Source organism: Leptinotarsa decemlineata, unplaced genomic scaffold, assembly GCF_025532065.1.
Source record: "Leptinotarsa decemlineata unplaced genomic scaffold, Ldec_3_MD MMD2_tig00002974_RagTag_RagTag, whole genome shotgun sequence".
Lineage (NCBI taxonomy): Eukaryota > Metazoa > Arthropoda > Insecta > Coleoptera > Chrysomelidae > Leptinotarsa > Leptinotarsa decemlineata.
The window spans coordinates 13,536,592-13,564,479 of record NW_027412578.1 but is presented as its reverse complement, the minus strand read 5'-3'; the positions used below and the strand labels follow the sequence as shown (position 1 = coordinate 13,564,479).

Sequence of the window (27,888 nt, the reverse complement as noted above, 5' to 3'; positions counted from 1 at the left end):
CGACAAATACTAAAAGTAAGTAAGGATAATAGCAATAAAACAGCAACAGTACAAAATATTTGAAAGTATGAAATAGTGCACATGTTGGCAACGCCGTAACTTGTCATTTTGTGACGTCATTCTTCTTAACGTGAACAGCCATATATCACAATTACCAACTGTTGAATGTACTAGAACTAGAATGTACTAGATGTTAAAAACTAGTACAAAATTTTCTATCGATCAATAGAATAAATATTCATTGTGATATAGGGCTACAAAACCACATGACATTAAAACGGACAAAATTTTTGAAACAACCTAATAGTTTTTGATTGGCGTTTGACGTCAATTTGACAGCAATTTAAAAAGCGAATAAGTCAGTACCCTTGACTACTAATAAATATCATTAGAATCAATGTAATGTACGAAATCGCTAACTATATCATGAAAATAATCGTTTTACAACTTGCTGTAATTTTTTTAAACCGCCAATATAATCAAACACTAATCAAAAACGGCTAAACTACTACAATCTGACTCAAAATTGCCGCTCGCATAACGGTCCTGCGCGCGCGCATAGAATATGTTGTCAGTCTGCTAGTCACCTAACTGTCGGTCGCCATTTTAATGTAAAACAGTGTTTTGCCGTGTTGATGAATAAGAGCGGATTATTTCCTTCGGGAATGGAAATTTCGGAAAAAATCTGCTTGAAATCCGATTTATGTATACCACAAATCACTTAAACAGTGCCAATTATAATCAAGTAAGCGTCAAAACTACTATAGTGTTGTGAAAGCGATTGTTCGGCGCCAACGCTATGTCCAGCAAACAAGCTGTCAGTTCGTCCAATGTTTTCTAATCTATTTTCAGATAAGTTTCCCCGCCGTAGCGATTAGTACGGCTTGAAGATGTTCTACGCACACTTCGTGCTTGCGAAAAAAGGGCCGCTGGCCAGGATCTGGCTGGCAGCCCACTGGGACAAGAAGCTCACGAAGGCCCACGTCTTCGAGACCAACATCGAGAAGTCCGTCGACGGGATTCTTCAGCCTAAGGTACAATACCATCAGTTTTAATAACAGATTGCCACTTTTTATGATGAGTTAACTTCTGAAACAATGTTTAGTAAGGTCTAAGTCACAAGTTTCAAGTTGTTGGAATTCTTGTTTTCCATTTGTTTGTGCCAAAAGTTTACAACTGATACATAGGAATGATATGAGTAATTTTATATAATATTAATGCCTATTAATGAATGTTTACACTGAGAATTAATGATCCAATTACTTACATCTTGTGACTGAAGCATTACTGGACAAAGTTTACTAAAGCCATAAAGAGTTTTTAGAAAATAGGTACATTCCCAGCCAAATAAATATATATTTTTCAAAAGCTGTATATTTAAACTTGTTTTTTCTTCTGATTCAGTTTCCAGAGATTATTCATTTTAATGACTCTCGCTAGTTTTTGGAAATTTTTTCATCAGACTCAAGTATTTTTGTCTGCCTAACTCGAATTTGAAGTCAAAACTTGTTGCTTAGATTTACTCTCAGAGATAAGGGCACTCATAAGTTGGAACTATTGCAAAATTAACTACAGTGGCTACCGCTCCGAACCACGAAACATTTTAATACAGGATTTTTTTCACTCTTGATAATTTCAGGTCAATTTAATAAAATTTGTCAGAATTTTATTATTAATTATTTGGTGAAAATACAATACTATTCTCGACTCGCGTTCCACCCCAACCAATTTGCGTCTTCATCTCCTAAAGAAGAGTATGATAAGGTACATTATAATTAGATGCAAAGTGTAATTTTGATTAAAAAAAATGCCAAAATCTATCACAAGTCATTGAAACTAATATGATAATTTTGTTGATGGAAGTTATCAGAGCAAAATTTTCTTTTATTCATTTTGTGCTGATAATCCTGACCTACCTCATGTACTAATGTACCAAAGTGATTAATAAATTATTATTTTTACTATTAAGGTGAAGATGGCCCTCAGAACATCGGGGCATCTGCTGCTCGGAGTCGTGAGGATCTATTCCAGGAAAGCGAAGTACCTCCTGGCTGACTGCAACGAAGCATTCGTCAAGATTAAGATGGCCTTCAGGCCTGGCATGGTTGATCTGCCTGAGGAGCACAGGGAGGCGGCCGTCAACGCGATCACTTTGCCGGAAGTCTTCCACGATTTCGATACCACCATGCCAGAGTTGAAGTGAGTGGTGATTGAGCACTTAGTGATTGTTTGCTAGACGTGATGGTCATCCCGTAATATTAACAAAATTCTTAATTCATTCAACTTGACTAGCATTACAACTCCTTTAGATTATAAGATCACGTTAATTTTTTTTATAATTAGCCATCTGGTGTATTGAAATAGTTCAAAGTTTGTTGAAGACTACGTGCAAATTTTGAATTATCACACAAGAAAATAGCCATACTCTACTCTATAAATAAATTGTTGGTATAATTGGATTCTCCCTTTATTTAGCGATGTTGACATCGAAGCCCAATTCAGCATGAACCAGTCAAGAGCTGAAGAGATCACTATGAGAGAGGACTATGGAAACATTTCTTTGGTCAACAACGACGATGGTTTTGGCGATATGGGCTTCGATACGGACGCACCTGATTTGATGAGACACGCCTCTGGTCTTACGCCATCTATGGAACAGGTTTGTCTCTGTATAACCTTCAAATTAGTAACTCTTCATCATCTTTTCTGGGTTTCAGAGCAATCTGCTATTCAGCGAGCCGGTTTTGGAGCCTGTCGAGTTGGAGAAGGAACCTGAACCTGTCCCTTCGACGTCGGGTACTCAGCACCACGATACCCCCATGGAAATCGATACCACGGTAAGGGACGACGGGTTCGGCTCAAATTTGGACAATAATATGATAGGTAAGCTTCGGTACCATCTTGAATACTCCCAGGAGTTATCTTGTATTATTCAGCAGGTGGGCTTTTCGAAGGAGGACTTTTCGACGAACCCCCCATGCCTGATGTACCCGCCGTGGATGCCAGTATTCCCGATCCAACCCCTCAAGAGCTTCCGCCTCCACCTCCCGATAGCGATGATGATGATGACCACTTGGACTTTGGAGGGCCCCCTTCAGTTGGGGGAGCAAGGTAAGGTCTGAAGTTTGATAGGATTGATTGGAGAATCTGGCAAGGAAATCTTTTACATTAACATTCATACTCAGTTACTACATTTTCCTGTCTCTTCAAACCTGTTTTTTCTTCTACATAGTTCTGATGGTTCTCGACCGCCCACCTCGCTGGCAATGCCACTCCCGACAGCACCCACGCCTACGCCTTCTGTGCACTCGGTTCATCCTGAACCTATTCCCGAACCGATTCCGGAAAAACCTGCTACGCCTGCCCTCGACAACACCACCCTGTTGAGGAACGAAGAGGAAAGTTTTGCTCTAGCCCCAGTGGATGCGAGTCTTCTGAAAGGTAGGCGTTTATTTCTTTCGCATTTCAAATGCCCATTTAACTGCCTTGGAAACTGAAAGATAATCGGAAGAGTGCATAATGAATTGAGAAGTAGAATTAATATAACCAAAATAGCTTCTCGTAGATGAAAACGAATTTGGAAAAGGGAAAATTTCTGAAACTAACTCCCTTTGCCTGTTTATATCTATTCAATTCCAAAATATTTATTTATTTATTTATTTATTTATTTATTTATTTGACACTTTGGTACATTGAGTACATGTGCTAAGTCATAATTAAAAAACAAAAATAAAACTACAGAAGTTGAACAATACAAAAACAATAAATATGGTTCACGTCCACAAACTTTCACAACATAGAAGTATTATATAAAAAATCGGAGAAGCTCTAGCAAATACTCTCAAAATGTCATGAAAAAGTGTCGTGCAAGAATTCCTCAAGACTGTAGTAACACTTCTGTAAGAGAAGTTTCTTCACCTCAATTTTAAAAAGTTTTAAAAAATACTTATGACTTTTCTAAATATGGTTAAACAACTTTTCTTATAATTATAAAAAGGAAGCAGGATTCTTTGGAAAAGAATATTTACGCTGTTCCAAGTTTTTATGTCATACTTTTGAAAGCATCAGAAACGTAATGTCCTGTACAAGCAACCAATTTCACAAAACAATTCCAGTTATTATGGTTATTTTTTGAGGCATGTTGAGAGTCATTAGACTTATTTGATCTTTGAATTTGATTATGCGCCAGATGTTCTTTAAAACAAGTTCTAGTTCCTCATTTAGTCTGACCAACATACAATTTGTTGGCAGCTCTCTCTTGATTTTAGCTTCTGTAGCTCTCCCTTGATTTTAGGTTCGGTAGCTATCCCTTGCTTTTAGCTTCGGTAGCTCTCCCTTGCTTTTAGCTTTGGTAGCTCTCACTTGCTTTTAGCTTCGGTAGCTCTCCCTTGCTTTTAGCTTCGGTAGCTCTCCCTTGCTTTTAGCTTCGGTGGCTACTCCTTTTTAGCTTCGGTGGCTCTCCCTTGCTTTCAGCTTCGGTAGCTCTCCCTTGCTTTCAGTTTCGGTAGCTCTTCCTTGCTTTTGGGTTCGGAGCTCTCCTCTGCTTTTGGGTTCAGTAGCTCTCCCTTGCATTTGAGATCAGTAGCTCTCCCTTGCATTTGGGTTCGGTAGCTCTCTCTTACATTGCATTTAGATTTTAATCAGAACTTTTAATGGGAGTTGTGAAAAATGCTGCTGAAAAAAGAGTGGCTCCTTTATTTTTCATTAGCGAAAAGGTCCAAAAAAAAAGTTTTGCTAGAGGCGTATTTTTTATGGCGAATAAAGGATATTCTATTCTTACTATTCCATTAGCTCCATTTCTTGTAGTTTAAAATATTTGTAGAGATCTATAAAAATGCCTTCATTGTTTTTCAGATGTTTGGATAGTAGTCGAAAGAAAACAGGAATCTATCCTTTCAAAAATTATATGCAATATTCCATTTATCTTTCTGTTTCTGTTTTTATATAAACAATAGTCTAGAATGGAAAACAAGGAGAAACATTAATTTCAAGATATATTTTTGTCTGGTTGTGGTATGATTAATTTTATTGCTATATTGCGAATGTCGTCAACATCTGCATAGTTTAAACAAACATTTAATTCAGAGTAAGTGCTTCAAATTTTCAATTTTAATTTTAAAAGAAATATTTTTTTGTACTTGTATATTTTCTAGGTTTTGAGTATTTAGCATTTGAAAAATTCTTTGTACTGTCTTGATATTTAAAATTCTTCTGTTTTTTGTGTTATACTCTTTGAGATCAAAGTGTGATGACAAAAAATCATTATGATTTATTCTTCATTATATTGAGTTCAAATATTTTTTATGGGACGTCTCTTACTTGGAATCTTGTAAAGATAATGAAAATACAAGATTTGATTTGATATTCTTCATAATTTCGCAGAAGTGGTTAATACTTATTGATCATTCCTCGTATGTACAAAACACAAAATCAGAGAAAAAATGTATTATCTATTCTAAGAAGTGTTATTACCCAAATTTTCTAAGGGTTTTTGTTATTTCAGTCAACTTGACAGTCTCGTTTGTAGCATTATTAGTTCTTGTCATTGAAAAGTCTACTGGCGTAAATTCGGGAGGTTCAGGAGGCCTAATATAATGTAATTCATTAGCAAACTGATTTAAACCATTTACTTTTACCCAACTTTAAGTGGGTAAAAGTTGCAATATGGACTAGTGCTTTCACTACATTTTCCAAAAAAGTTCTGTTTGCATTTGGAATTTTTCAAACCTAATTTTTGACCTACATAAAAACCTATGAGTGTAAAGTCGAAAATCTAGTAGGTCAATAATTTGTTACTGGCTGAATCTGACAGTTGAATTTAAATTTGAATCGCTATAATAGCATCGAAAAAAATCTGTAGGGTTATAATCAGGAGCTCTAGCAGGCCAATAACCCGTTCAATAACTGCTCCTTTGAATTGATCATGGGCTGGTGTTTCTTTTTTTTTTGTCATATCCAAAAAACTGCTCAAGGTTTTAAGTGAACATCATTGATGGTTGTTGACTTTGTTATTGTCTGGTTTTTGGATACCTTCTTGTTGTAATAAAAAAACCAGTAGATGTCAGATCCGGAGGTGTAGCTGGCACCTCACTTGAACTCTGTTTTTCCTCTCGATCACCAAGATTGCAAGCAAGAGACGCCCCTCAACACTAACCGCAACCGAATCATGAGAACGTTGTTGATAAATTTAACATAAAAAACAGATGAATTCTACCTAGGTCTAACAAAGACCAGGAAGAAAAGGAAGCTCATCGTCGACGAGGTTAAGAACATTTCCGGCGAGGAGATGAAGAACCAGCTGAGCGACACCAGCGACATTGTCACCACGCTCGATCTCGCGCCTCCCACCAAGAGGCTGATGCACTGGAAGGAAACGGGTGGAGTGGAGAAACTGTTTGCGCTGCCCGCCAGGTTGATACCAGCTCGAATACTGTTCAAGGTGAGTAAGGGTGGTTTTTTGGGGTGGAGCAGGATTTATGTGAATTTTTACAATATTGCGACACTAAGTCAGTAGTTAACGTATGTATCGAAGTTTTTAAAGATGTCACTTATCCCTAATCAGAACTAAAACGCTGTCTTTTGATGCTCATTTCGCTAAACAAGTAAGCATTATCAGGAGGTGATAAAGACTGAACTTCTACATATATGACACTAGACTTTGCTGGTCTACAAAACAGAATATGTGAAACATGCACCTTGAAACTTGTTATTATAGTTCGTTTAGTTTGACCAACATATTCAATTTCAGGCATGTTTTCAATGAAAAACACTCTCAAGTTCTCTCAAAAAGTTTTCTCTTGTTACTCCATTGTTTCTTCTCCTTTCTTTCGCCTTTTTCCTTCTATATTTTGTCTTTCGTTGAAATGATTTTCACATAAAATTGTAAACTAGAAAAATGTTTTTCCAAAAGATGATTTGGATCGTGAAAGTTCGAATAATGGGGAATGTTCCTCCTGACGAAAATCAAGTAGTTTTTGTAAAAGAGCTGTAAAACAAAGCATTTTAAACTTATCATTTCAACCTTTTTCTTTAAAAAATTATTTAAATACTAAAAAAAAGAGGAATGAAATAATGCATCCAACATTTAAAGGGAATCGTTTCTATTTCACCATTTGGCAACATCGGTTATAGCTTATAAAGGACAATGAATCTGTTACCTGTATGAGACAAACAAAGATTACATATTTCAGAGGCGTGCTGTTCTCTTCACTTATGTTCCGAGTTCCGAGACATTCTGTGACATGACATTTTGTGCACCTAACCTATCTTCCTCTATATAAATAAATAACAAAACAACTGTTGTTTATGTGGCTTGTGGAGGTGGTATTGAACTGTAATTTATATTTTGCCTTAATTGTTGATTTATAAAGATAATTTTCCTTTTTTTAAAGTAGAATATCTAGGTACGTATGAATTATTTCAACTTGATATAGGCGCTGTTGCCAATATGTGAATTAGAAACAAATCCTTTTAAAAATTAAAACCCAACATTTTAAACATCAATTTGAATACTTTTCGAAGTGAATTTGAAAAACTCATTAATTAAACTCAACTTTATTTTGTTCTAACTTGCATTTGCTGTAATAACCCAAATTGAGGAACATTTCCCATTGTAATCGTGTTTCGAGATTTTCCAAGCTCTCCTACTTCTACGTACTGACTTCCTGAGATTATAAACATGAAATTATCTTCATAAATATATCGACTGATCTCAAGTAAAATTCAAATGTTTCTTTTTTTTTTCAGAACTACCAGAGACACTTAACATTACGCGCGATATCGACGGAAGACTTTGCGATGTTGGGCGACGCAGACTCCTTGGCGCTTGACCAGGCCAGAGATCACGAAGAAGCAATGCCGCCAACTCCTATAGAACCCCCCACTCCCGCGCGAAGGGGAAGGAAACGAAAAATCGTGGAGGAACCGGTGAGTAACGTCATCTTAGTCTGATTCGTGAGGTTCATTTTATAGAAACCTATTAAGGCAAAGACAAAATTATGACCGCGTTTTTATTACATTCGGAATGGCATCTTTTATTCATTTATTTATTTATATATATATACACGGGCAAGCCCAATTCTGAATAGAATAGAATAGAAAACAAAATTTTTGGGAGTATTTTTAGATGAGCATTTGCAGTGGAATATCCATATAGAAAACTTAGCAAGAAAATTGAATAACTTATCTTACAGTTTGAGAGTAGTAAGTAAATATCTAGATGATTACTCATTAAAAATTATTTATATTGCAAATTTTGAAGCATCACTGAGATTTGGGATTATGTTTTGGGGATCATCATCACATGATTCATTTATCTACCATTCAGAAAAAAACAATAAGATGTTTATTTAAAATGAAATATCAAGAAACCTGTAGAGGAATTTTCAAAAAAAGTCACATACTGTGTATGCAATTTATATATATGAATGTATACTATATCTGTATAGACATAAAAATAATTTTACAAAGTGTGTGGACCTTCATAATTATCAAACACGTAATTCTAGTAACATATCTTATCCAATACATAGATTATTAGCAACTGAAAAACATCCCTCTTATGCCTCTATACGACTTTTTAATAGACTACCAGAGAACATTAAAACCTTGAACAACATCAACAAATTTAAAACAAATGTTAAATCCTTCCTCATTGAAGTAGAACCATATAATGTAGAAGACTTTCTAAATTATTCTTATTAGATATTAGATTTAAGAATTATGAAAATTGACAATGTTTCATTTTTTTGTTTTTTGCTGATTTGTGTGAAACACTCTTTGAAATAAAGATTATTATTAAGAATAGAAATTCGACGATAATTACACACGTCGGATTTTTGATCTGATTTATATATTGGGGTGACATATGAGGTTTTCCAATAGTCCGGGAATTTGCCGGTTGATAGGGACTTATTAAATATATAGAAAAGTGGTCGAGCTAAAATAAAGCTAAATAACATAACCACCTTTGCGGATGACACTGCAATTACTGTGGCCGACAAAAACGAAGTTGAGTTGTCAGACAAAATAAATAAAATAATAGATAAATTCAGTGCTTGGTGTCAACGTAACAAACTTATTCTGAATAAATCTAAATCTGTTTCAATGAAATCATTTATTAGGAAAAATTTCAGAAGTGACTCTTCCACAATAAATGGTATTCGATCTTCCAGCAAAGTCTTGTTTTTAGGAACGTCTTTAGACGAAAATTTGACCTGGAGCGGTCATATTCAGAAGGTCTGCAACAAACTCAATTCCGCATATTACTCAATCAAACAATTGAAAAACACTCTAGATAATTTTGGATTGATGAATGTCTACTTTTCTATGGCTTATTCTCACATCAGCTTTAATATTATTTCTTGGGGATGTGCAAGGGAATTTCCACGAGTTTTTGTTGCTCAGAAAAGATTGCTGGGACTAATTTTTAATATAGATTTTCAAGATAGTTGTAGACCAATTTTCTTAAGAGAGGGCCTATTGACGGCACCTTCTTTATTTATCTTGAAGTGTGTCACTTTTGCCCGTAACAATATAACTGAATTTGTCACAAACGCGGATATACATGGTAGAGACACCCGTCATGGGAAACTGTTAAGAACCCCCTCACACAAAACGGCTCACTTTAGATGCTCCCCACTATTTAATACAACAAACTGTTATAATAACTTGCCGGCATCTATTAGGAAAATCGAGTCAGATAAACTTTTTAAAATTGAGGTGAAGAAACTTCTCTTACAGAAGTGTTACTACAGTCTTGAGGAATTCTTGCACGACACTTTTTCATGACATTTTGAGAGTATTTGCTAGAGCTTCTCCGATTTTTTATATAATACTTCTATGTTGTGAAAGTTTGTGGACGTGAACCATATTTATTGTTTTTGTATTGTTCAACTTCTGTAGTTTTATTTTTGTTTTTTAATTATGACTTAGCACATGTACTCAATGTACCAAAGTGTCAAATAAATAAATAAATTTAAGCAAACTTGGAGGAATCCCATCAGGACCGGGGCCTTTGTTGATATTAAGTTCGGAGAGTTTTTGGATGTATAATTGGTATCATAAAGATGTAAAGATTGACTTGTATAGACGGAAGAAAATTGATTCGCAAAAAGGTTGGCAATATCGATCCCATTGGTAGCAGTACAATTACCAGAAGTCATTGTATTAGGGATAGTGTTATTTTCCCTTTTGCTACTTACTAATTTCCAAAAAGATAGATAGATAGATCTTTATTTAAATAGGATATCCTAATAATATACAAATCAACTAGAATGGTAGAAATAAAAAAAAGGTATGTGTTACATCTAGAAATGACTTAAATGTATGACAAACATAAGTTCAATAAAATATTTTTAAAGACATTACTACAAAAACAGCAACATTATACATTCGAAAAATTTCAATGCAACATGTAGAAAGATAAATTGCATAATTATTTGAAATATATAACGAACATTAGATGAAAGGAATTATACAAATTACAGCTACAGGTAACAAAGACATAATACATATCATATTTGTTCATTTAAAACAAATTTCTTCAGTTCATTTTTGAACATGTTCAGAGATGGGCTATTTTTAATTGCATTAGGTAATTTGTTGAACCGATCAAAACCCTTGAAAAACAATGAGTTCATAGTATTTTTGTTTTTTGTTCTGTTAATATATAAGTTATTATTATTTCGAGTGAAGTGGTGGTGAATATCGTGATGAAAGACAATATACTGATTAAAATAAGGTGGTCCTAAATTGTTCAATATTTTGTATACGAAGATCATTGTGAAGTATAGCAGTCTTTGGGAAATGGATTGCCAATTTAAAACATTGAGCATAATAGTGATAGGAGTATCTCTACGGCACTTCAAAATGATTCTCATACCACGATTCTGAAGTTTTTGGAGTTGAGACAATTTATTCTGATTGAATAGATATAGGATAGAGGAACAATAGTCGAAGTGTGGCTGAACTTGTAAACTGTGATACTTGACTCCGTTGAAAGATTATTGGCAATTCTAGAAAAAAAGAATAATTTCTTTGAAATTTTTTTATGAATATACTCAAAATGTTCATCAAACGATAGAGTGTTATCTATCTGGAATCACAGATATTTAGTTGAATTCACTATTTCAATTTTGTCATCATCAATGTTGAGATTAATAGTTTTAGAGTCTATTTGGCTGTATTTAAACTTGGTGGTGATTATCATCGCTTTAGTTTTCATCACAATCAGCTTGAGTTTATTAATTTTTAAATACTTGTTGACACTTGCTAGAGTATTATTCATTTTTTGTATAGCCATCGTAAGGTTCACATTCAACATTATTAATTATAGAATGTTCAGTGCTTTGGATTTAATCTGTATAAGGATTTACATCTTGATCTTAAATTGCTAAATGCTACGTAGCTTTCTGAACACTTTGTAGATCTTGTGAGCTAATTTCTTTTTATAAAGTAGTTTTTTCAGCTCAGGGGATGGTTTGGCTTTTATTTGGGATATCTGAAATCTAATTTTTATTCCGAAATGGATAACATCTTGATGGTTTGGTTGTGTGGGTTGGTACCACTTGGATGTAGGACAAATTCGCAACCTTCATCGCACGAGAGACACAGAACACGAGCTGATCCTCTCTATCTTTTCAGAGTCGAACACCGTTGCACATCCATGAGGAAACCCCGCTCTCGCTTCTCGCCCACCAGGAGGATCAGTCAACGGGGGCAGGGCTCATGACGCCGCACCCCTCGCAGTCACCGTATCCGATGGCGCACACGCCTGTACCCCACAATCTGCCGTACCCGAACGTCCACACTCCCCTTCCCCCCCACACTCCTCTCATGCCTCATCTGACGGGGCAACACGACGAGATTCCTTCGCAGACTCCGCACCACGATATGATGCAGTCCCCGCACGAGATGATGAACCCCCCTATGACGCCGCACGAGATGATGCAGCCTCCCATGACGCCGCACGAGATGATGCAGTCCCCGCACGAGATGACGCAGCACGATATGATGCAACCGCAGACTTCGCAAGGTGAGTGCAAATCGAATCAAAGCATGCTCTATTATCTGAAAAATAGAATTCTCATTGACAAAGCTTATAAATGTAATGAGCAGGTCATGATAATTGAATAAAATTAAAATTATGCAAACCAAGACGGATTGTCGGATGTTGAAAGTGGTTGAACTTAATGTATATACACACATCGGAAAAGTCTAGGAATATTTTTAAAAATGGCAATAATTTTTTTTTAGATCGCTTTAGGGAAAAAAAGTTGACGGGTGATTATTAAACGAATGTAACTTACAACAAAATTTATTAAATGGTCAAAAATACTGAGTGCGCATATAAGCAAAACTAAAAAAAAATATGGCTCTTCTTTAGCACCCCGAAAAAAAATCATAATACAAAAAAAATTGGAATCAGTACAAAGTATGGCCTCCACGCTGGTTTATTACGGCCCTACATCTATCGTGCATTGACAAAATGAGATTGTCAATGTCTTGTTGAGGTACATTTGCCCATTCAGCGATTAAAAGCTCTCTCAATTGAAACGTTGTGTGAATGTTCCCCATATGCGGAGTAATTCTTCGTTGAAGCATGTCCCACACATGCTCGATGGGATTCAGGTCCGGTGATTGTGCTGGCCATGGCAATACATCAACTCCTTCGTTGGTGAGCCAGTCAGTCACTAGACGCGCGACATGTGGACGAGCATTATCGTGCATTAGGTGGAAGTTTTCACCAACAGCACCAGCAAACGGACGGACGATAGGTAGAAGAATGGTGTCGAGGTACTGTCGAGCTGTGAGGGAGCGATTTGGAAAAATAAAATCGGTTCTGCCGCCGATCATGATTCCGCCCCATAGCATTACTGTACCACCTCTGTATGTGTGGACTTCCTGGACGTGTCTCAAACGTTCATTATTTCCAGGTCGTCTCTACAGTCTTACTCGACGAAAATCTGGATGAAATCCAAATCTGGATTCGTCTGTAAACAAAACTGTGGCCCAATCATTTGCATCCCAGTTTTGATGTTCTTGACACCACTCTAATCTTCTACCGCGATTGCCTCTTGACAAAAGTGGACATCTAAGTGGCCTTCTGTTGTGGAGATCTGCTTCATGCAGTCGATTTCTGACGGTATCACGACCACTGGTAACCTGGTGCGTCTGCTGCAACACGTTAACCAACTCAGGTGCTGTGATTGTCGGTTGTCTTCTTGCGGTTAAGCTCGGGTATCACACGTACGATTATTAGTACTCAGATATTCTGCTTCTTTTCAATTTATCCACTTTGGAGCACCGTCGAGCTGAAATTGATTCAAGACTTCTTCATAAAGTTAGGAATGGTGATATGAACTGTCCATATGTAACACAACTGATTGACTTCAATGTAAATTCAAGAAGAACCAGAGTGTCAAAGTTGTTTAAAGTGCCTTACCATTCTAACTATGGCTTAAATGAATCCATTACCAGAATGCTTAGGCTAGCAAATAATAATAGCATCTATATTGATTAAACGTATTGGCATACTATGAAGAAACTGCTGATTGTTGTTATTAATAATAAATTGTTATTTTGAATTCTTAGTATTCTATATTATCAGTCAATTGTTTATTTTTCCCTCACACTGTTTATGTTTATAGTAAAACGGCAGGTCCATAATTAAATAAATATGTAAACATGTGCAGAAAATAATTGTCAAATGTGAAAATACTATTCATCTAATAGATATTTTTTCACAAGTACTTTGAATTTTAGTACAAATTTAATATTTTCAAACTTGGCTGGTAATTCGCTATAAATCATAACACCATTATGCAAGATGTATTTAAAAAATAAGGTGATTAGTTGCAAAATTGGACTAAAACATTATTCACACGTTGATTGTTACCGCTAGAGTGAGGAATTTCTATTAAAGGATATCTCGAAAGTCATTATTTCAACATAGCTCATTTTTTGCTCACAATCAAAAAACAATTTCAACATAAAGTTTGTATTTAAAAAACACTTAAAAAATGCGTAGCTACAAGTCGTAATTATATATAAATAAACTTTGAATTACCAAATACTATTTGATTGTCAAAATTTAGTTTTGAATAATTTTCACAAGTCAATTTGGAGAGTATAGTAACTAAGTTCTATTTGAGAAAATCTCAAGATAGTGATCAAAATGTTGCTCCCTATTTGTTTACAACTGTGTAAAGTTGAAAAAATGTTATATTGATTATATTTTTTGTCATAATTGGATTGAAATTTTATTCACACGTCAGTCATGATGAGTATAGTTGAAACTTCTGTTCAATAAATTTTTCAAAATACATAGCTCCTTTTTTGTTTACAACTCTGTACTGTCAAAAAATGTGATATTGATTAAGCAATAGTCTTTTTTTTCATTACAAGACTGTAGTATTGAAAAAATAGAATTTTTGTCAGAATTGAACTAAAATTATAATCACTTCAGTTATGATTAGAATAGTAAAAATGTCTGTTCAGTAAACTTTTTGAAATATTTTTTAAAATATAGCTTCACTTTTGCTTACCAGTTTTCATAAAAAAAAAAAATGAATTGAATGTTAAAATGGGACTAAATTCCTATTCGAACATAAACCATCTACATCACAGTTGAAGATTTCTATATTCAAGTTAATTTTGAAATACTATTCAAAACACAGCTCCTTTTCGGCTAGGAAGCTATGGTATTCAATACAAAAGAAAAACTAATAACAAAAATGTATCAAACCCATAGCCAGTATACTTATCGCTTTTCATTCAAGAACATTTATAGGCTTTGTTAGAAATTATAGGATCGGGTTGAAGCCCTAACAGTTTTTGAAGATTCAGTTCCAAGAAATTTCAAAGAATGTATCGCAATATAGCTTTTTGGTTACAAGTCTTTATTATTTGAATAAACCTTGAAATCCGAAATAGTATTTGATTGTCAAAATTAGTTTAAAGTCATTTTCACTAGTCAATCAGGACAGTATAGTAACTCATTTCTATTTGAGAAAATCTCAAGATATAGCTCCTTTTTTGTTTACAACTCTTGTTATATTGTTTAAGGTATAGTCCATTTTTTGGTTAGAAGATTGGAAGTTTGTCAGAATTGGAACAAAACCCTATTCACACTTCAGTAATGACGAGTATAGTAAAAATTCATGTTCAATAAAGTTTTTAAAAAAACCTATCGAAATATAGCTCCTGTTTTGATTACAAGTCTTTATTATTATTCAAATTAACTTTGAAACGATGTACGTGTGTATTGGACAAAATACAACAACTTAAAATAACACATTCGTTTGAATAATGATTCAAATCTCTTCTATAATAAATAATTTTTGAGTTGCAAATCGAAATTTTCCTAAATTCTCTAAGGATTCAAATGATGTTTGACTTTGTGACTATCATTGTATTAGAAATTGATATTTGGTAGAATATAATTATTGATGAAAACTATATTTGATGAAATCTCAAAATAGGGAGCTAGCAGTAAAAGTTGACGCAAAACTAAATTTGTGACTAGATAGGTAGTAGATGCCTACAAGATAGAGGCTATTTAATAAAAAAAAACACATTTAACATACAAATAACAATGTACATTCCAACAGTAGCTTTCAACATCTCTAGAACATAATTTTTTTCACAGGTATGGGTATGATGCCTTCGACTCCAGGTATGATGCCTCCCACGCCGGGTATGATGCCTTCGCATTCGCCAGGTATGATGCAGCCTCCCACCCCCGGCATGATGTATCCCCAAACGCCAGGCTATCCTGCACCACCGACGCCTTTGCAACATATCGAAGAGATGCCTCATTTACCTGCCGATCAAGTAAGTTTTTTTGAATGGACTGTTTTGATCTTTGAATGATGTACCGTATAAGAGGGTTGTCCTAGAAGTACCTGGCCTGACCTAGAGATGGCGGTAACTAATATTTAATCTGAACTGGATTCTACTCTAGGTGCCAACTATAAAATTCAACACTGGAGAGTATAGAAATTACCGGAGTCTTGAAACTTATAAATTCAAGACCGGAGACCTACATATATCGAGTTGCTCGTTTAGGGTTATATATTTCGTGTTTTTAATCTCAATATATATAAATTACGTGTCAACGTTGTTTGTTCGTGATGGACTCCCAAACTACTTAACTGATTTTAATCAAATTTGCACACCGTGTGCAGTTTGATCCAACTTGGAAGACAGGATAGCTTACATCTTAATTTGTAGTCGCAATATTATTTTATTGCAAATTATTTTTCATTCACAATTATCTGTTAACTTCAAACAGATGGCGATATGTGTTTACTGGATTGAGTAAGTAATCAATAGATGGCGTTGCTATGTTAAACCTACAAACGTGTCATACAAGCTACAATGTTTACGAAATTAACTTCCAGATACAACAGTTGTTACCAGGCGATCTGATGTCTTTATTCTCCTACGTAATTTGAATCTACCTCAATTATGCAACGTTATGCGGTTGGTCATCAAAAAGATCACCGGAAATATTCTTGAAGCAACCATTTTAACTGGGAAGTTTGAAGGAAAAATGGTCCTGTTGCCACGTATTCCAATGATACAGTCAGATTCTACCATACCCATCAGAAAGCAACAGTTTCCAATTCGTTTAGCTTTTGCCGTGTCTATAAATAAGTCTCAAGGCCAAACAATGTCCATTTGTGGTTTAGATTTGGAAAATCCATGTTTTTCTCATGAGCAACTATACGTTGCATGTTCACTTGTAGGGAAACCGTCGAATCTAACCTAACGTAACCTTAAAAAAAAACTAATAGAGTTTATTCTATGATTTTCACTATAAGGGTTTTACAAAAACCGCGACATGTGTTTCACTATACAATAGCTTCTTCAAGCATAACTAAAGTTACTTCTAAATTACACCTTATATACTATAACCTAGTAGCTATTCGTCTACCTATGTAATAAATCTACCTGAAAAAATATACCTGAAAAAGTTAGGTATCAATACATTTTTCGAAAGTCTACCTGTAAATATACCTTACTATTATTACCTGCGTGTGAACAAATTCAATAAAGGCGAATTATTCAATTCAGTTTGATCGTTCATAAGATGGTGACAGGTTTTGAATTTGTTTATTTCCATACTCTCCAACAGGTTAAGTTTCAAACCTTTTTTCTGGAAATGGAGGGGTTTGTATTCATGGTTGAACTCATATCCCTCCGAGATTAGATGACTGGCATATGTGGAATTTATTTTTCCGTTCTGAAAACTATATTTGTGTTCCTTTATGTGGGTTTTAAACGTTCTTCCAGTTTGACCTATATACAACATCGGACATGACCCACACGATAATTTATACACTCCTGATTTTTCTGAAACTGAACTTTTAGCTTTGTTATTTTTAATATACATGCCCAAGTTGCTGTTGGTTTTGAAAGCAGTATTTACACCTTTGCTGTGCAGAAAATCTGAAATATTTGTAGTGGGTTGGCCTAAGTCAAACTGAATTGAATAATTCGCCTTTATTGAATTTGTTCACACGCAGGTAATAATAGTAAGGTATATTTACAGGTAGACTTTCAAAAAATGTATTGATACCTGACTTTTTCAGGTAGATTTATTGCATAGGTAGACGAATAGTTACTAGGTTATAGTATATAAGGTGTAATTTAGAAGTCACTTTAGTTATGCTTGAAGAAGCTATTTTATAGCGAAACACGTGTCGCGGTTTTTGTAAAACCCTTATAGTGAAAATCATAAAATGAACTCTATTTATTATTTTTTTAAATATGGATTTTCATCAAGTATCGGCCAGTTCTATTCAATTACTAACCTAACCTAACAACTTTGTAATATACTCAGTCGTTATAAAATTGGATAAAAATAATAATTAATTTTAAAATTAATTTTTTTATATTGAGTTTTGCTTAATATTAACTGTACGAAAATTTTAATCAATCGTGTTCAAAGTCCTTCCCCTTCAAATCCCAATCCAGTGGGATTTTATTCCAGCTTTAACGTTTCCGTCTTCGTTCATAAATAATTTCATTGTACTAAAGGGTTAGGTAGTAGAAAATCTTTCATGGAGGTCGCCATATTTTTTTACAAACAGCATCTATGTAAAAAAGCATGGTGGTCCCCGTGACTGATGTTCTCCTACCGTTCCTCTTGAATAGTTTACTACAATGTAAAATAACAAAAACCTTAGCCACAGCAAAGCGTGGCCGGGTCTGCTAGTTGATTTATTAACTTCCATGGCTTCCAACAAATTCATTTTCTTTCATTTATTTCATGTGTGTAGGATTTTGAGATTATTTTTACTTATCTTGTGTTTTGATTCTTGCAAATGTTCATACATTCTACATTTTTTGTCCAAACAGTCGTGCTCACGGAGTCTAACGTTAAGATTTCTACCGGTTTGACCTATATATACTGCAGAGCATTCCGAACACTCCATTTTATGTATACCTCATTTTTTTATTCTATCTCGTTTGGATTTTGCATTGAACAGAATTCTGCCTGAACGACCCCAAATCAGTATACCATATGACATAACTGAGTGAAATAATCCGTAGTAGACTCTTTTGAGCGTCATCAAGCTGACCACATTAGTTAATCGTCTCAGATGATTCATTTCAAAAGCAACATACTTGTCTAAAGTCGACAATGATGAAAATCATTTCGAAGACTTGAAACAATCTAGGAAGGAATGAATTTACTGATACAGTTTGAAATCGTCAACAAACTACAACCTTTTCTAGTTGACAAAATCAGAGTCTGTGATCTACAAAGAAACTGTTCTGATTTTGAAAATGATGAATGCGTATTTTTTTTACACGCTTTATATTAGCTCCACCTGTATGTATGTATGTTTGTAACTCTCAAGCTCGGGATCTGTATTTGACAGATCTATAGACATTATTGCTTGATCTATTCGCGGGCAGATGGCGCTGTACGCAACCTCTTTGATATATCGACATTATTGCTTGATCTATTCGCAGGCAGATGGCGCTGTACGCAACCTCCTTGATATAACTCGAACTCACTTTACATGTGTTTCTTCCATATAACAAAAGGTTTTTTTGTTATTGTTCGGCGCCCAACGTGGGGTCAAATTTTATGCTCCAGTAAAAAGTACTCTATATCTTGAAAATATTTGTAGAACTCGACCTGTCTTTTTTTCAGGTTCATTCGATTCTTCAAGAACAAGAAAATATGGGTAACATTCCTCCGATGACACCTGCGCACACGTCTGAGGATCTGCTTGGGGCTCACGACATGGGAGCGCCGACGCCTCACCATTCCGGCATCGACGCCAACCTTCCTTTGGAGCCTCTCGAGAATCTCCAAAACGACCTGCAACCTATGGAAAATATGGGATATGACCAGGTGCGTTTGTTCGTCGTGGTTTTTATTTTGATACGCTGACTGTACTTGTTTTTCAGAATCAGATGGCAAATATGGGTTATGATGAGCAGCTCAGAGGGCACACTCCTGCAGGAAGCATGTCGGAGAGGGCGCATTCTCCTTGGGTTGGCGATTACGAGTATGAAGCAGGACCGGTGAGTTTTCCAATTTATATTGTTGAACTTTGTAATATTTATTACTTATTAATTGGTCCTTATAGTTTTAAAGTCCGGCTCGAAGGACCAAATTTCAAGGTTCAGTTATAACTGCCTTGCGCATGACCTAACTGAAATCTAGTGCTGAATGGGTGGTTGACAGTTGAATGGGATGGGCTCGGGTTACGTATTCGTTCTTATTTTTCAGTCTAGCTCCAAGAACCAAATTTCATATTTATTGAAATTGTCTTGTTTGTTGTATTCTGCCACATATCTGGAATCTTTATCTGGAAGAAATGAGATGTGAGGTCTTATTTTTAATGATTTCTACTGGTTGTAGTTAAGTTCGAAATTTTGATTATTAGAACTGTTTTTCACTACCTGGAAATTTGAAACGCCTGTTAGGTTTTGTTAACTGTGAAATTCTCACGTACACTACCTGGACGTTTGGCATCAAAAAAATGTTCAAGAACCTTCTTACAATAGTAATAATAATGATAATTTTTGTTGCAATACGATCATTCTATAAAAAGATTGGATACCTGAAATTTTATTCTTATAAGTACTTTTGAATCCGGCTCGAAGGACCAAATATAAAGATTTTTGTTGAAATAGCACCACACATTCAATATATTCCACTGTAAACTCTGGTGTTGCTTTGATTTTATATTTGGTGGTTAATTTCTAACAAATGGGAAAATAGAGAGTTCAAGTATGTTTAGGTCTGTCTTGAAGGATCAAATTCCAAGGTTTTGTGGAAATTTTACGTTCTGTCTTGGTATCAGTAATGTGTTTTTCACTATTCAGAAGCTCCTTTTTTTGTTATTCATGAAACCTGAGCTGGTTCCATTATTTCAAACATTACTCCACACTTCTAGATAATGAGTGATTCCAAAAAAAAATGTGTCATTATTGTTCATGACATAAACTTGGGCGACTATTTCTTTCCAAACATTGTTTTCGTTTCGATTATAGAGTTGATGAAAAGCTCTTGTGAATTTGAATCCGGCTCGAAGTACCAAACTACCCGATTTATCTTCTTCTAGTATTATTATTATAATGAAATGTCAATTTAGCAGAGTAATAATCTTGGACCAGCTTAACAAATTGTAAAATATATTTTAATTTTATGCCGTTCAGGTTGAAGAGCAGCAAGTCGATGAAACGGACGAGCAGTTCGAAGAACGGGTACTGAACAAAAGAGCATATCAAATGTTTACTGTCGTCAAACAAAAGTTCCACCAGACGGACAAAATCACCCTCACGGAAATGTGTCACAGAAACAACAAAAAACAGGTGAGTGATTTGAACAAATTTTTCTCAGTTATTTTATAATTCTTGATAGAGTATGAATTTGAATATACTTTTATTTTAAAGTGCATTCGTTCTGACAACTCTTTGTTCGGCACCGTAAGAGGTGTCTGTTTTGTCCTTTTTGAATAACTCAAGTAAAATATAAAAGAACTTGATGATGACTATGTTGAAATTTCGTTTTTTGGGCTCGAGAAATTTGTTTTAAAATTTCCAGTTAGATTTCTATATTTTCATCTGTTGATCGTGAATCTCAAATCAAAACTTGGCACTCCAGTTTACTTTCTGAAATATTCCACTCATTTCAAATGTTTCTACAGAATAAAAAACTTCTCTTTCACCAAAATTTCTTTTTTTAATCTTGTTTCGAAAGTCAAGGGCGAGGAATGAAAATTATGAAAAATGATAGATAGATAGACAACTGACAACTGTGAATTGACTGTTATAACAATTGTGGTGTACCACAGGGATCCATTTTGGGACTCCTGTTATATACACTGATGGTTCTGTCACTGAGGCAGGCTTAGGGAAGGTATTTCACGTTCGCCGATGACACGGTCCTTTTGTACAGTGGATCTGATTTACATTTACTGGAGAACGCAGTTAATGAAGATCTCTCGAAATACTCAAATTGGCTTCCACATAATAAACTTAAGGTGAACTCTGCAAAAACCGTTTACGTGCTATTTAAACAAAAAAGAATAGAATTTGTGGAAATATTGAATTAAGAATAAATAACTTACCCTTAATAAATATTGCAAAAACCAAGTATTTGGGAATCAGAATAGATGATAAATTAAACTAGTCGGGACACATAGAACATAGACACTTGGTTCACAATGCATATATATTGGCGAATCTTAGGTATTTGTTGATCACATGGGGTAATGGGGAATGTTCCTCAGTTGAATGAATGAATGATTTATTGGTAGGAAGATCCTAATACACAAACATAATATACATAATATTTCATGTTATATAGTTTGGGTTATATAGTTTGGGTTATTACAGCAAATGCAAGTTTGAACAAAATAAAGTTGAGTTTAATTCATGAGATGTTCAAATTCACTTCGAAAAGTATTCAAATTGATGTTTCGAATGTTGGGTTTTAATTTTTAAAGGGATTTGTTTCTAATTCACATATTCGCAACAGCGCCTATATCAAGTGGAAATAATTTATACGTACCTAGATATTCTACTTTAAAAAAGGAAAATTATCTTTATAAATCAACAATTATAGTTCAATACCACCTCCGCACGCCACATAAAAAACAGTTGTTTTGTTATTTATTTATATAGAGGAAGATAGGTTAGGTGCACAAAATGTAATATGTCACAGAATGTCTCGGAACTCGGAACATAAGTAAACAGAAGAGCACGCCTCTGAAATATGTCATCTTTGTTTGTCTCATTCAGGTAACAGATTCATTGTCCTTTATTAGCTATAACCGATGTTGCCAAATGGCGGAATAGAAACGAATCCTTTTAAATGTTGAATGCATTATTTCATTCTTTTTTAAGTATTTAAATAATTTTTTAAAGAAAAAGGTTGAAATGATGAGTTTAAAATGCGTTGTTTTAGAGCTCTTTTATGAAATCTACTTGAATTTCGTCAGGAGGAACATTCCCCATTGTGGCATTACTAATTTCAAAAAAATTCAAACACTACAAAATAAATCAATAAAAATTTTATTTCAAATTCCATTTCGAACCCACAGACTGAACTACACCCAACTAAATATCTACTTAAACTTGAGCAATGCAAGAACATATAAATAAATAAAAAACAAAAGAATAAAAAGCAACAACGATCTACTAGTCAACAACCAGTTTTATGAGTATGATACAAGGGGTAGAAATGACTTACACCTGAGCATGGCAAGAACGAACAAAAGATTATACAATCCTTTTACACAGGCTATTGAAGTTTTCAATGAATTACCTGTCCATATACGTGAGTTGCCGGGCTATAGTTGATTCATCAATAGTTTAAAAGAACGTCTGAGCCTCGAGACACATGTCTGATGCATTACTACTATGAGCTTTGTAGTGGTTTACTAGTTTTTGTGTTTCACTTGTCATATTGAATGTTTGTGAATCCTGAGACCAGCATTTTTTCTGATTAGGGAGCATAACAACATATTTTGTATGTATAGTGTCTTCAACTATGTTGAACTGTACGCTATTGTTATATTTTTAATAAAAAAAATAAAAACAAGTGTCTGTAGACAGCTAAATCCTATTGTGTACACTTACGCTTGGCACAATAGATTTAGGTATGTTGCATTTCTTATAACTGATATAATAGTGCTTCCTGGACATGAAAAACATGTCATGTGTTGCAGAATTATTGAGAATGTAATGATTTCAAAATTCTAGTTGCATCAGACATGAAAACCTGCAGACCACGGCAAAAAAAAACCGGAATTTAACTTTGACGCACTTCCATCGGAATCAACATAAAAGTTTCTTGTGAAACTGTAATTTAGTTTCATAAATAATTATGTTTATGACAGCAAATAGTTTGCTGAAAAAGTTACAATATTGAAAAAACTAGTTTTGCATGGAAAAAAGTGAAGTCAGTTTAAATTTTTTTACCAGAAGTGAGTTCCTCGATAGTTGATTGAACATTTTTCAAAAACTAAAAGTCCAGAAAACGAAATTTTACTGTAGCAGTAACAATAATGCATCAATATTCTGTAACCTCATGCCTGTTTCATCGAATTTATGTGTGTGATGTTGTCAATTTCAGGCTTCCCAAAAGTTCTACAGTTTGTTGGTTCTGAAAAAGTTTCACGTTTTGGAGCTGGAACAAGAAGAACCTTACGGCACGATAACGGTGGTGAAAGGACCTAAATTCGATAACCCGTCATTGTGAAGAATGAAATATTTATTTTTGTTGTTTAAGCCCAAATTGGAGATCGTCTTATATTTATTTTGAGGTATCTTTAAAATGAAAAATTGTACATACACTTTATTTTTTCAAATTAGGGAACAAAGTATCCATAATTAGTAATTTACCAAAGTTTTGCATGTTTTCTTTTTCCTTCTGCAACTAAGTTGTTCACTTTTCTTTTGCGAAACTGATATTTCAATTCAAATACAGAGATTTTTTTATCATCCGGTTGACCATCGGAATAATTTAGTTATACTTTTGTGTACAAATTCCCACTTTCTACAGTTTATACGTCTTTTTTGCTCTATATATGTATACCTTTTTTTCTTTATACAAGCAGTCTTCATTGCTGTGTTTTTTTTATACACTGGAAATATCAATGCCTGAATTAGTAGCGACTTATTATTGTTCATCATGGTTTAATATTCCAGACTTTCGTTTTCTAGAGGTTGATTTTTTCCACCAGATACATCTAGAATTAATTCGAGTCCGGCTCGAAGGACCAAACTCCGTGAGATTAATTAAAAAGGCCTATCCAAAAATGGCGGGATGAAAAAAAACAGGTTCTTTTAAACCTTGAAGGAACACCTCAACTGTAGGCCAATTATTTCTGATAGTGTATTTCTTTTATGTTCAATACAAAAGCAACTTCAAATCTTTTTTTCGACAAAGTGTTAAATTTTTCAGCTAAGTTTTATGTTTTATAGAGGAATGGTAAAGAGAAAGTCATTCTACAAAAATTCCCAGTAATACTTGGAATATGCGGCTCGAAGGACCAATATTTTAATTTTGTACTGATCTTTCAAACTAGCCGATCTTTCTAAGTTGTCCAGTGAAAATGTTGTTTATTAGATTGAAATGGGAAGTTTTCTAGTCTTGGTTACATATCCACGTTATAAAGTAATCAAAGAAGGAAGTTTCTCACTGTGTATGCCAGTAGTATGAGCCGTATGAAGACAACTAGAGTACCGAATCTTTTGCCTCATTACTTTGACAATGTAATTGTAGACAAAATGGCTCTGAGACAAAAAGGGGAAAGACTGTCATAATATCTCTCTAAAACGAAAATCAGTAAACTGAAGTCCATTTGTTGAGCAATAATGTGTTCTAAGCTAATTTAGGCGTTTGTTTTACAATTTTATACTTTGATCATATATTCAGATGTGAAAGTTTCGTGCAACGGTCGATATTTCGTCTATTGTATAAGCCTTTCTAGCTGAAATTATTCCGTTCGGGAAAAATGACTCGAAACTGTGAAAATGTTTATTTTTGTACATAATCAGTAAAGACCCCTTCGATTCGTTTTCCCCGTAATGATTTTGCGAATGGTTTCATCTAGAAATTGTTGTTATTGTGGTTATTCTTTATTTTGTACGAAAATAATGAGTAACAAAAAGAAATATTGGGAGAAAGTTATTCGTTGAAGGTTTATTGGAGGTTTTCACAACTGTGATCCTATATTTAATTGGAAGGAGTGTTTTATTACATGGCTTCTCTGAAAACTTTGAACGAATCGCTAGATCTCGCTTTATTTAAATTTTTTTAGGTTCTGTAAATTTTTTTCTTCAATTAGGATTAAGAAGATTTAATATTTGAGGTAATATTTAAATATTGTTACTACATTAATAGTCTTTATAGCTACTCACTGGTCGAAAATATTTCTTTTTCGTGCAAGTGAGTTTCAAAAAAGCTAGTTTGTCATTTTTTAACAGAATTGTTTGTAAAAAAGGTGAATAAAAAGAATCTTACAGCTGGAGTTTTTTTTTTGTATTTTCCAGAGTTGAAATATACGTTATTGAAATGACGTTTTTTGAAAGATGTCCCGAATTTTTTGAGTAGGTGTTACATAAAAAGTTGAAAGGAAATTGGATTGTTTTTTTTTTAATACTAATAGATGAGTAAAAGGTCGAAAAGGAGTCTGCAGAAACAATTTTCTCACACCGGAACAAAAAATAATGTCTTTCGCCGAGCATTTAGTTAATCTATTAGAGCCTACAGTTTGTCATCTGATGCTAATTTTGTTTTGACTAGCAACACACTCGTGACCACATTTTACTTGAGAAATCTGCTGCAATATATTTGAAGAGCAACAACATAATGAAAATTTGAGTTTTCGACCACTAGGTGGTATTTGTAGACATTTAAATCTGTTTTTCCATTGAAAAGCTGTCGCCCTCATACGAACGACAACTCTCAGAAGTTAAGAAACTTGTGCGAGCTAAGGACTAACGAGGTCTTACCTTCAAACGTGTGATTCCTAACACGGAATAGCATGACTGAATTTAGTAGGCCTTCCTTCTCACGGGTATGGCCAATGGGCGTGGTCTAATACTTGAAATAGAAAGTTGGTTCTTTGTTGTTAATTATTTTAAACACTTGAACTATTTCAAATATTAGATTTCAAGAGTCAAAAACAGAAATATTTCAATGTTTGAAATGAAATTTTGAAAACGAAAAGTGAAATAAGGTTATGTATATGTATTATCTTCTTCTTCTCCTTTATTCGGAGATCGGAGTATTCAGAAAACGGTAAGAAGCAATCGTAAAATTGATGTTTTATGATCTGTATTCATTTTGGGTTCTGTGTAAAGAAGCGGGCAGAAACAAGGAATTCACGTCATTTGCTGTAGATGTCGCCACTTACATTGAAATGAAAATTCTATCGCCAAGGCGTCTTATCCAAATCTACTGGCGAAAATGCATCTACTGCAATTTTTCAATTTGTGTTGAAAAAGTAGAAATGTACCGCATGTGGTCACCCTGCGGTAGAGATTATTTTTGTTCTGGTGTGTTTTGTGCCAAAGTTCCAACTTAAGTTAGGATGGTCAAAAATACTTTATTTCTATGATGAGTATTCTCATATATACTCTTCCCTTTTTGTCGCTGCCATTTTTACACAAATTTTAGCACCTTCACAATTTGAATTTCTTCTCGACGTAAAACTGCGTCTAGAGGTAGCAACGAACACATCAGATTTAATTGTTGATTTGGCAACGCACAAGCAGATTTTTTTTCGAATATCACAGATAACAGCTACGTTTAAACATTGTCTTCAGGCAATGGTTTAGATAAGTATCTTTACAGTTTCACGCCTTTTTTGTTTACTTCCTTAGACATCCACCTGAACGATGCACAATACATAAGTTGTGCCAACAGATGGCAGTTGGCACAGTCGAAACATTTTGTTTTGTTGACATCAGTTTATATTAAAATCCACGGTGTTTTGTTATTGTTTATTGACCTTCATTGTGTTATATCGCTATTCTCCGCAGAAGCCAAGTTATCGGTTTTTATACATCTACCTTTCAATAAATTTAACATTTTTTCACATTTGTCATAAGGTCGTTTTTCTTAATGAAGGAGTAATGAGTACATTTTGACATCTAATATTACAAAAGATTGCGTAATTATTGTAATCTGTTTCAAATACTGTAGTGGGTTTATGTAACACATTATTTAAGGACTTAGAGTTCGTCTATACCACATCAATGAAACCGTTCATATAAAATTGACCACGAATAAAATGCATAGACATCCTAGAGATTTGTCAATTTGTTTTTGTTAAAACGCTTGGAGCGAGAAATGTTTCTAAAGTGTTTTTTGAATATAATATAGATACTTCTTCTTCTTCTTCATTAGTTGCCTCAGCAACTAAGGCTATCTAGCCAGTTGTTAACGAATTTCATTAATAAAAACGACATTTAAGTTAGCCTGGCACAGACATTTTTTCTTTGAAAAAACAACACTTCAATTTTTTCCTGTTTGCATCCTTCCCGAGAGGCTTTCGGAGAAAAACATCTATTACCACGACATCTATTTGCCATCTTTGAGGACGGCCGTTATTGGCACAACCGTCCTCTGTCGCGATCGGAGAGGAAGTCCATGGTGTAAATAGCTAAACATTTGTTGACGGACGTTATGGGTACGTTCGTCCACTACCACAGTCACCACGGAACTCCAACCTTTGTATATAGACTATTCCTTATACTCATTGTTATAACTGCCATAATTTTTTTTAGAATAGATGAAAGTGGTGTTTTGTTGACACTCTAATTGAGTCAGTCTCGACAAAAATACGTTATGGATTTTTGTCAGGTATCATCCAATACCATCACAGAACGAATAACTTTTGG

At 34.5% G+C, this 27,888-nt stretch overlaps 1 protein-coding gene and 1 long non-coding RNA gene across 4 annotated transcripts; one reads left to right on the top strand and one right to left on the bottom strand.

Annotated features, from left to right (window-relative positions):
• Positions 1 to 566: 566 nt before the first annotated feature.
• vtd (RAD21 cohesin complex component verthandi) lies at positions 567 to 25,511 on the top strand. 3 transcript variants are annotated; one of them, XM_074177550.1, is made up of 15 exons: positions 567 to 745; positions 853 to 1,034; positions 1,970 to 2,199; positions 2,476 to 2,659; positions 2,718 to 2,883; positions 2,940 to 3,111; positions 3,233 to 3,441; positions 6,204 to 6,439; positions 7,747 to 7,926; positions 11,644 to 12,034; positions 15,650 to 15,834; positions 19,172 to 19,375; positions 19,432 to 19,548; positions 20,689 to 20,844; positions 23,612 to 25,511. In XM_074177550.1, exons 2-15 carry the CDS (start codon positions 891 to 893, stop codon positions 23,735 to 23,737), a joined length of 2,700 nt encoding a protein of 899 aa, XP_074033651.1. In that variant the 5' UTR covers positions 567 to 745; positions 853 to 890; the 3' UTR covers positions 23,738 to 25,511. The 3 variants fall into 3 exon arrangements, with proteins under 3 accessions (XP_074033651.1, XP_074033652.1, XP_074033649.1); XM_074177551.1 differs by having other exon boundaries at positions 2,937 to 3,111; positions 6,219 to 6,439; XM_074177548.1 differs by having other exon boundaries at positions 2,937 to 3,111.
• Positions 15,578 to 26,255, bottom strand: LOC141483137 (uncharacterized). The gene is made up of 2 exons (XR_012465928.1): positions 25,996 to 26,255; positions 15,578 to 15,823 (listed from the first exon to the last, which is right to left on the bottom strand). It is a non-coding gene; the product is annotated as an uncharacterized lncRNA (long non-coding RNA).
• Between the last annotated feature and the right edge of the window lie 1,633 nt (positions 26,256 to 27,888).